The following is a 10719-nucleotide window of genomic DNA, read 5'->3' as shown; positions in this document are numbered from 1 at the left end:
CATATTGAATACATTATCGTAAACGATTTGAGAGATTGTCATTAATAAATCTGGAGAACAAAGTAATCTATATCATCGAAAGCGAAATATATATCCTAAATATTATTTTAAGTTGGAACTCGTTTTCTTAATCCAATTTAATATTATTCCCAACTTTAATTTCAACACTTACACGTAAGGAATTTCGAGGTGGTTTCCACGGGAATGTTTAACGTACGCTAAAATTCAAGTCTTCTTCCTATAAAAATGAGTGATTACTAATTCTAGTGTACATATTCATTTGACTCCGAAATAATTAAAATAACTAAGCCACTAATCATATTATTTTTATGAATAATTTCAACTGTCTGTTTTCTCATGTTTTTTCGACCCTACTCATATGGGTACTAGTACTCCAAAATCATTGAACAGTTGACACAGCTCCATACGATGAAGAGTTGACACACGTCAACTTCTCAATGGTTTGGGACGCTATCCATGTGTGTAAGGTCGAACAAACCCATTGTCTAGTATTATTTTTCCCCAATCACGTCTCGTCAAGTCAGTGCTTCTCGAGAACACTTCCACAGATTCCAGATAAAATAACTATCATTTAGTGCGATGAATAAGACATTAAATCGACTCAATTAAAGTTAAAAAATTATTATGTTATTATCGTCTCATCTTTCGAACCAAATAGCTAATTACTTATAAAATATCTAATTTGAATCTCATCAAGGCTATTGATTTGTCTCTCAAAACTGAAGATTGAAACACAGAGCTGTAACTGATGTATGCCATGCAAACTTAGACTGGTGTTTCTTGAATCTCAAGCTTATTAATTAACAATAATAAGAAACAAGTAAGATCAAAATATATATCCAATTGAGTTTTTTTTTTGTTTTTTTATGTATTAATCATCATCCATAAGTACTGCAAGATCTATTACAGCTTCATCGATGACATAACAATTACTACAAAATAAAGTGAGGTTATAACGACGTAATAAGAGTGGACTTTTACCAATTCAAAAATATCCTCAACTTGATCTGCCGAGAAGCTTGGCTCCATTAATTTCGTCGATTCGCGCAATGTCCTACAGGCATACACATCTATATATATATACATGGTTTCATGCTACAAGAGTAATGTGTGCGTTCGTGTATCAGTTTACCAGAAAAGAAAATGTTCGTCTCGATTTTATATATTTCGCTACTTGCTTTTTCTGGTTTCTTGTGCGATGCTCAAACGGGAGTCAGTATTAATACAACGTTCCAAGTTGGTGTGATTCTTGATTTTGATTCTTTGGTTGGGCGTATAGGCATGACCAGCTTATCTCTGGCAATCTCCGATTTCTATGCAACAAACCCCCATTATACTACTAGACTTGTGCCTCATTTAAGGGACTCAAAGGGACAAGTCATTGATGCTGCAGCAAACGGTACACCATCTACTCCTCCTTGTGCAATATTATCTCTGTGTGTATATATATATAGAAAGAACACGTGCATGAATGCTCGCCAGTGGCGGAGCCACACTCATTGGCTTTAGCTCAGGTGACACAATTTTTTTTTAAAAAAATTTATATGTAAATTTTGTATAATTTTGGATTAATTTGATATTAGCTCCGGTAAATCAATTTAAAATATTAAAAGATTCTACAATTTAAAATTTTAGCTCGGGTAGAACTATATTCTTGGATTCACCATTGATATTCATGACTGGTTCTATATATTCAATTAAGGAAATTTTCAATCAGTTTTCTCGTGAATCTATTTGTTTCAAATTCAAATCCAATTCCTTGATGTTGGTAGATAGAAAGCTCAGATAAACATAAAGCTGCGAAGTTACTTAAAATTAAAATCAAGGTGTCATCTTTAAACTTAAACAATATTTGATGTTATAAGAGCGCGCGCGCACACGCATATATATATAAATTATTCCTTATCTGAGGTGACTCTCATGAGTCAGCCAACTCAATGGCCATATGTTAAGGGAGCCCTAATAACGACTCAAATCATCTATAAGTTGGGATATTTTCCCTTCACGAGTTTTTTTAGCCGGCTTGAAAATATATTTAATTTGTATTCGGAATTATCAAATTTGAGCCGAACTCGAACATGTCCGCATTTTTTTCGAGCCGAACTCGAGCCAAGATATATTGTTCGATAGCTCGCGAGCTTTAATATCTTACTAAAATAATATTATTATATAGTACTCAAGCCAAAAATTTTACAAATTTTGAGCTCAAATTCAAGTTTTAAAATTTTTGTGATATTCGGCTTGATTTTGTTCGTTTACGCTCCTAGATTTCCTTATTGGTCCTTTAAGTTATTAAATTTTGGTCTAAGATAAGTTAGTCCTTTTTTCTTTATAGCTCTTTTCTATGTATGCTGACATGATGTTGGAAATTGATGACTTCACACCAAATATTGATAACATGGTTTATATGTAATATTACTGGCGTGTTTGATGTCATTTCAAAACTCCGAATAAAAAGAGCAAAACGTGAAAACAAAAACTATTTTATTGAACTAAGACCAAACTTTGATGACTTATGGGATTCAAAGCGAAAACATATCAACTTATAAGACGAAATGTGTAATTCTTCGAGGAAAAAAAACACAGTTATTTAGGTAGAACTAGGAATGTACACGTGCGATGCACGTAGGTGACTAATAATGAAAAATATAATCACGAGAATTAGATAATGTTTAAAGTCGTTTGAATAACATCATGTTTATAAGTATTTGTCAATCTAAATATATCAAAACACAATACATAAAAATATATCATGACAATAAATCATATATATTCACTTATTTATATGACATTTTTCAATTCGTAACATAATAAAGCTCTCTTAAATTATAAATCAGCAAAAATATTTTTCATTCAAATATCATTCAAAATGAAAAAAACAATAAAAATAAAATTAACAGAATAGTGAATTTTACCAAAATCAAAACTAAAATTTACTTAAATAGAGTACACATAGACAAACGTCAAATAAAATTCTCTTAATTTACTAAATTATCATAATAATGTTAAAATAAAATCATTAAACTTGTTATTAAGTTAAATATCACTTTTGCTTTTGCTAACTTTTAACACATTGCAGATTTTATTTAATTTCTATGTTTTTTTTAGAATACATATTATAGATAATTAATTTTATATCAGAAACAATCATTTATAAATTAATATTGGTGATTAATAATTTAAGAAAAATAAAATTTTAACATAATACCACTCAAATAAATATATATAGTAAAAAACATATATAAATAAAATAATATGTAATACTCAGTTAAAAAAGTTTATATGTAAAATTGTATTATATAACAAATGATAATAAACTATCAATATAATTCATTATTATAAGGATTATATCGATTAATTTTTTTAAAGATTATATCATAAATTTAGTTTAAAATTTAGAAAAAAAGGAAGAATGTGTATTAATGTCCAAATATATCTAAGATAAACAATGAATCACAAAAATTGACTAAGAAATGTAAATAAATAATTTTTTTACATAAAATTTAGAAAATAAAGAAAATGTGAATTAATGTCCAAATTTATCTAAGATGGACAATGAATCACAAAAAAAAACCCATAAAAAGACATATTAATTTAAATTGTTAACTTAAATGAACAAGGAAATGTAAAAAAATAATTTTTTTGGCATAAAATTTAAGAAATAAAGAAGAATGTGTATTAATGTCCAAATTCATTTAAGATGAGCAATGAATTATAAAAAAACCCTTAAAATAACATAATAATTTAATTGGCCAACTTAAATGAACAAGGACATATAAGTAAATTCACAATTGAAGTGATATATTTACGTGTACGTTAGATTTACAAATTATCTTCGAGAAAATTATGGTCAATACATATGGAGCTATTTTTAACGGCTTTCCAGTATTTCCTCACTTCCCACATCCAATATCTTTATCATTTACTTATTTATTTATCGTTGTACATAATTATATTCAATTGGCATGTTGTATTGCATGAATGCAGCTCTCAGTTTATTGAAGGATGTCGAAGTTGACGCAATAATCGGTCCTCAAAAATCTTCACAAGCAAGCTTTGTGATTGGTCTTGGAGATAGAGCTAATGTTCCAATAATTTGTTTCTCTGCTACAAGTCCTTCTCTCCACCCCAGATCTCGGTATTTTGTTCAAACAGGCCTGAGTGATGCGGCTCAAGTAGGTGCTATTGCTGCCATAGTTGGATATTTTAACTGGCATCAAGTTGTTCTCATATACGAAGATTCAGATTATGGTAACGGAATCGTTTCCTATCTGGCTAATGCATTTCAAGATGTTAATGCTCGAGTTTCATACAGAAGCGTCATCCCTCTCAGTGCAACTGATGATTTTCTGTTGCAAGAGCTATGTAAGATGAAGACTATGCAAACGAGGGTATTTGTGGTGCATGTTTCAAGTTCTCTCGCTTCCAAGCTATTCGTAAAAGCAAAAGAAGCAGGAATGATGGGTGAAGGCTATGCATGGATCGTAACAAGTGGGCTGATGGACTTATTTTACTCACTCGATTCGCATGTTGTGGATTCAATGCAAGGCGTTCTTGGCGTTAAGCCTTTGATTCCAAGATCTAGAAAACTCGATTCTTTGGCTATAAGGTGGAAACTAAAGTTCATTGCAGATAATCCCAACTCTTTACAAGCTGAGCTGAGCCTTTATGGTCTGTGGGCGTATGATACCTTGTGGGCATTATCTATGGCTGTTGAAAGAGTTTTAGTTAGGGTGCCAGCTAATTCTTTGCAGATCAATTCAAGTGCTATTAATTCAACGAACCTATTCACTACTGAAGTATCACAAACAGGTCCCAAAATTCTTGAAGCTCTGTCTCAGGTTACATTTCAAGGATTTGGTGGGAAGTTCCATCTGGTTGAAGGACAACTAGGGCCATCAGATTTTCAAATACTGAATGTAGTTGGAAAGGGGGAGAGAGAGGTAGGAATATGGACAACTTCTGAAGGAATCTTAAGAGGAAGAAACCTGAACAGGACAAGTTCTTCAAATAAGACAGTGATAGGTGTTATATTTCCTGGATATTCTACTGTTGCACCACGCGGATGGGAAGTTCCAGTCAGTGGTAAGAAGCTTAGAGTTGGAGTGCCAGTAGGATCTGGTTTTAAGGAATTTGTTGAAGTGAAAAAAACCCTAAAACTAATGCTTCGATAGTTACTGGGTGCTATATAGACATATTTGAGGCTGCCCTGAAAGCATTGCCATATGCAGTGTCATTTGTATATGTTCCATTCCAAAAATCTGACGGTTCTGGTGCAGGATCTTACGATGAACTCACACGCCAAATTTATCTTGGGGTACACAACGCTAGTACCCATTAGCTAGATTTACTTGAAAACTTGATTTATAACAGTGTCCCTAATCATAGTTCTTGTTTCAGAACTTTGATGCGGTTGTTGGCGACGTCACAATTACGGCCAAGCGATTACAGTATGTGGACTTCACTCTGCCATTTACAGCTGGAGGAGTTACCATTATAGTCCAACATGATGACCTCGATGACGAATGGATTTTCTTGAAGCCACTTAGCACAAAACTATGGTTAACTTCTATAGCACTTTTCTTTTTAACTGGTGCGGCCCTCTGGATTCTTGAACATAAGTTTAACCATGCTTACAGAGGTCACCCTGCCCAACACGCCGGCATGATTTTCTATTTTCCTTTCATGTCACTGGTATTTGCACATAGTGAAAAAATAGTGAGCAATTTAGCTCGATTGGTTGTGGTGGTGTGGATGTTTGTGGTGCTCATACTGACGTCCACCTTTACGGCAAGCCTTTCTGCAAAACTAACGGTTCGAAGGCTTTCACAAGGTAATTATGAGCAAGAACTGATTCGAGAAAAATACAATGTTGGATGTCGCAATGGCTCTTTCATTTGCAATTTCTTGGAAGAGTTGGGATTCAACAAGTCTAGAATCAAGCCTTGCGAACCTGCAGAGGTTTGTGAAAAAGCCTTGTCTAAAGGAAGCAAAAATGGTGGCATAGAAGCCTTGTTCTCTGTGCGACCATACTCCAACCTTTTCTTATCAAAGTACGGTGATGACTACACGAGGGTTGGCCAAAATTTTCCAACTGATGGATTTGCCTTTGCTTTTCCAAAAGGCTCACCGTTGGTTGCCGATGTCTCGAGGAAAATAATTGAGCTGATGGAAAATGGCAAGATCTCTAAAATTGAGAAAATGTGGGAAATGCAAGGCCCGATATATGATGACAGTGACCTGCCTAAGAATACTCAAATGAAGTTAAAAAATTTCACGGTACTTTTTGCAATCACAGGGGGTCTCACAACAGTTTGTCTTGCCATTTTTGTTACCACACATCTTTACAAGAACAGAGACTTCGTTCAGAGGATTTGGAACTCTAACAATACAGTTTGGTCAAAAGTTGTTGCAGTTTGCAAGCATTTTGATGAAAGAGACCCCAAATCGTTTAGGGACGGAGGAGGAGGAGGAGGAAATGTGTCATCGAATTTACGTCCTACGAGCACAGTAGTCCCCATTTCATCAGATGATAACATCGATGGAGTGTTGCAATCAGCTCCTGCTGTAGCAACATGAGACTTTTGACAAGATTTCATGTACGTCTGTCTTTATTTCATTGCAAAAACCATCACTACTTTCGTTTCCTGTCCAACTCAAAAGTTAATTTTTGACAAAGGAAATTATAGCTTTTATTTCCAAAAGCGTGCTGGTTCTATGCTCATTTGTATTGCTTCTGAAGTTGATTTGTGTAACAACGAAAATGGCATTCCATCCACGCTTACTTGACACTGCTGATATCCAGAGTGTTGAAAGGTTCGGCAATCAAATCAAACATGTTGAAATTTCAAAAAGAGAAAGTGGTAATCAATTTCATCATACCCGTGTACTACACCACAAAAAAAATATTACATTACGGTACAAACAATTACAACACGATTTATTGATACGTTCCCATGATACAATCCCTATTTAATAAAGACAGTAGATCCAATTTTTATATGCTAGTAAGATTATTTATATCTTCCAGACAAGTATTCTGGTCTAAAAACACTAACCAAAAAAGATAACAATGATGTATTAGCTTTGCCTTCTTCCAGCAGCAACAATCTTTTATTATGAATTACACAACACAAAGAAGTGAATTTCAAGTAAACTAAACTTCAAAGATCAAGGAAAACAAACTCTTCAATTGCAGATACGTCACCAATCTTCTTAAGGGTGTCCTTATCTGGTTCTTCATCAACCCCGATTGCCATAATGGCCTTTGTCCTCTTAACAGTCCTTCCCACACTCATAAAGCTCACATTCACATTATTCTCTCCAAGAATGTTCCCCACTCTTCCAATCATTCCCGGTTGATCCACTTGACGGCAGAGTATGAGATTTCCCTCCAGGCTCACATCCACACTAAATGATCCCACTTGGGTCAAATGAGGTTTCCCATATTTCACTCTACCCTCAATAATAATGTTCCCACTGTCCGACAAAGCACTAGCAAATTTTGAGTCAACATTACTTATTTGTACCTGAATAGTCTCCACCGGGTTCTCGGGGGAAGAGTCGACAATAACTCTTTCCTCACTAATTCGAAGGCCTTTCTGCTTGGCCGTGAAGTCTGCATTGACAAGGTTAATATGGGCATCAGATATCGGCTCGATGATGCCTTTTGTAATCATGGCTCGAAGTAGTCTAGTGTCCAAGTTGTCTGGACTACGAGCTGAACAGTAAACCACCTTCACGGATTTAATTCCACTCCCTCCAGATACCAACTGAACAGCTAATCTACCAAGCTTCTCAGCAAGAGTAACATATGGAGCCAATTCAGACAAAACCTAACAACAAGAATGGAAACATGAATCATTATTCGACAAGGATAACAAAGGAAAGCAAAGGAAAGTTAAGAAAAAAATAAAATTCTTTACCTCAGGAGGAACCATGGGAGCATTGACAGCTGTAGCAGAAAGCTCACCCTTCAGTGCACCAACCACCGCCTCCGCTATTTCAACAGCAACTCCTTCCTAAAAGCTCTCAGTGACATGAGTGCATGTTAGCACGCCAAAAGACTTTAAGAGAGAAACATCTTTACATGAATAAATGAAGCCATTTCAAAATGAAAATTCACACCTGTGCTTCCTTTGTGCTCGCTCCAAGATGAGGAGTGACTGTGACATTCTCGTGTTGCACTAATTTGTTATCTTGGGTTGTAGGCTCCACAGTGAACACATCAAGGGCTGCCTGTTAATACCAGGATGAAGAAAGAACTCGATTTCATATTGCAGTAGCGATATCAGGACTGCATTACAATAAAACTGGCATGTACAAGTATTAAAGACCCGAAAGTTACTTAAAGGAAGAACTAAGGGCCATCTCATTTGCTAGAAACAAATCAATTACGAGGCCACTAATATTACTAGAACGTAATATATCACGCATACAGCACATAATATCTTCAAGAGAACGAAAAAAGTGAATTACTTGGGCAACAGTTCCGCTATCAAGGGCCCTCACTAAAGCATCTTCATCAATAACGCCACCCCTGGCAACATTGATGATGCGCACTCCCTTCTTCATCTTTGCAAAAGTATCATCGTTGAATACCTTGTTAGTAGATGGAGTGAGAGGCATATGGAGAGAAATGAAGTCTGCAGTGGAGATGGCTTGATCGAAGGAGACCAAGTCAACTCCAATAGCTCGTGCTCTATCAGCTGGAGCATAAGGGTCATGTGCGATGACATGCATGCCAAGGCCTTTAGCACGTCTAGCAACTTCAGAACCAACTTTTCCAAATCCCATAACCGCCAATGTCTTCCCAACCAGAGAAACACCGACATATTTGTTCCGCTGCCATTTCCCTGTAAAAAACGTAAGAAACAATCAATCAAATGAACCTAGTCCCATTACTACAGACCACAGAACATGTATTGAGAGATAACTCCTGAATTCAAAGCGATAAATCTGATTCGAGATCAATTTATGTTTCGACCTAGTATACTGCATTTTGATTGAGAATCGGCAATCAGAACCATATTACAATAGCACTCCTGTTAGGATACCGGCTTCGACCATAAGGGATCAAACAAAAAATGAAAGAAATGACCATCGGTAAACTCAAGCATATAACATTTTACTTTTCATGATACTTGGTTCATTAACAGAAACACCAAAAATCTCAATTTACTACAAATAAACATGACAATGGAAACCATCTAAGTTTGATTATGAATTGTTCCAAATCTTAGATCTACATCGCAGTGGAATAAATCGTCAGAAAATATTTATTTGACACCGTACCAGCTTTCATGGACGCATCAGACTGCGCAATATTCCGAGCCATGGCAGCAAGCAAAGCAATCCCATGCTCGGCGGCAGCAATCGTATTCGCCGTGGGCGCATTCACAACCAAACAGCCAAACTCAGTAGCCGCCTGCAGATCCACATTATCGATCCCAACCCCAGCGCGTCCCACCACCTTCAGCCTCCCTTTGGCGGCTTCAAACACCTGGCGCGTCACCTTCGTCCCGCTCCTGACGATCAGCGCGTCACAGGACGAAATTTTGGCGCACAGTTCTTCGGGTGACAAATTGTAGCTGCACTCGACATTCCCAAAAGTTCGGAGCAAGTCGAGCCCCGCTTCTCCGAGCTTCTCGGAGACCAATATCGTGGGCTTCTGGGATTTGATGCCCGGATCCGAATCTCGCGCTTTGGACGCTAACTCCGACGCTTGAACAGTTCTGAGGGCGCTGAAAATGGCGGGCTTCGTTGAAATGGGCTTCCTGAAATCGGAGGAGAGGGAGAGTTTCTGGAGAGAAACGGATGAATCAGAGAAGGAAAGGCAAGAAGAGAAAGGATTTGAGAGATTCTTGTCAGGAAGAAATGTGGTGTGGTTGGTGAGATTGGTTGCAGAGGAAACGGAGTTGGTAGCCATTGAACGTATGATCTGCGAGAGAGGAGCAAAAGAAACGAGGGGCAAATTTGAAGGTGCGGGGGGCAGATATTTATTCAGGGAACTTTATGAAATTACATTATTGACCCTTGCTGACGTCTTATGTCCACTTTGTCAACTTTTTCTGCTAGCTAACATGAAGAATGGTTGCAGACTAATTTTATGGTAGGGTGTCAATTCGGGTGGGTTGGATTGAATCGGATTGAGTAATAGTATTATTTAAAAATTGTCTAACTCGAACTCAATTCGAACTCAAATCAATCTGAAAACACCCAACCCGAACCCAAACTCGAATCAACCCGATTAACCTGATTTCGATTTTTTTAAAAAAAATTTTTTAAATAAAATTCAAAAAAAAAATATTTTAATTAAACATATAATAACAATATCTCTCTCATATATATGATTTAAATTTGAAAATCTAATTGTAGAAAAATAAAATATATTTACTAAATCAAATAAACAATTGTTTAGAAAATAAAAAAATATTCAAAATAAATATTACATTATGAAAATTTATGATATAAATATACAATAAATATTTTTTCAGACATATAATATATAAAATATAGGCAATATTTATTAATTATATTTTTAAAAAAAATTAAAATTTTCGGGTCAACAACCAACCCAACCCGATCAATTTTTTCAGGTCAGCTATCGGGTCCAACCTGAACCCGAAAACTCCAAACTCAAACTTGAATTTTTTCGGATTGAATCGTGTCGAGTTGATGAGTCGTATCTTGTTTTTG

The 10719-nt window shown here is 35.8% G+C and overlaps 1 protein-coding gene and 1 pseudogene across 1 annotated transcript; one reads left to right on the top strand and one right to left on the bottom strand.

The window, feature by feature from the left end:
* The first annotated feature begins 997 nt into the window (after positions 1–997).
* On the top strand, positions 998–6686 carry LOC140986923 (glutamate receptor 2.8-like; annotated as a pseudogene).
* Positions 6687–6838: 152 nt separating this feature from the next.
* LOC140986203 (D-3-phosphoglycerate dehydrogenase 3, chloroplastic-like) lies at positions 6839–10000 on the bottom strand. The gene is made up of 5 exons (XM_073454272.1): positions 9316–10000; positions 8500–8876; positions 8149–8259; positions 7947–8042; positions 6839–7856 (listed from the first exon to the last, which is right to left on the bottom strand). Exons 1-5 carry the CDS (start codon positions 9947–9949, stop codon positions 7185–7187), a joined length of 1890 nt encoding a protein of 629 aa, XP_073310373.1. The 5' UTR covers positions 9950–10000; the 3' UTR covers positions 6839–7184.
* Positions 10001–10719: the final 719 nt, after the last annotated feature.

The sequence above is a fragment of the Primulina huaijiensis genome, chromosome 10 (assembly GCF_012295235.1).
Source record: "Primulina huaijiensis isolate GDHJ02 chromosome 10, ASM1229523v2, whole genome shotgun sequence".
NCBI lineage: Eukaryota > Viridiplantae > Streptophyta > Magnoliopsida > Lamiales > Gesneriaceae > Primulina > Primulina huaijiensis.
This window is presented reverse-complemented; position numbering and strand designations above follow the sequence as displayed.

Coding starts and splice junctions, on each gene's coding strand:
- LOC140986203 (XM_073454272.1), bottom strand. CDS start 9,949: ATGGCTACCAACTCCGTTTCCTCTGCAACCAATCTCACCAACCACACC. Junction 8,260..8,499: donor ATAGCGGAACTGTTGCCCAA/GTAATTCACTTT, acceptor TGGTATTAACAG/GCAGCCCTTGATGTGTTCAC. Junction 7,857..7,946: donor CTCCCATGGTTCCTCCTGAG/GTAAAGAATTTT, acceptor TCTTGTTGTTAG/GTTTTGTCTGAATTGGCTCC.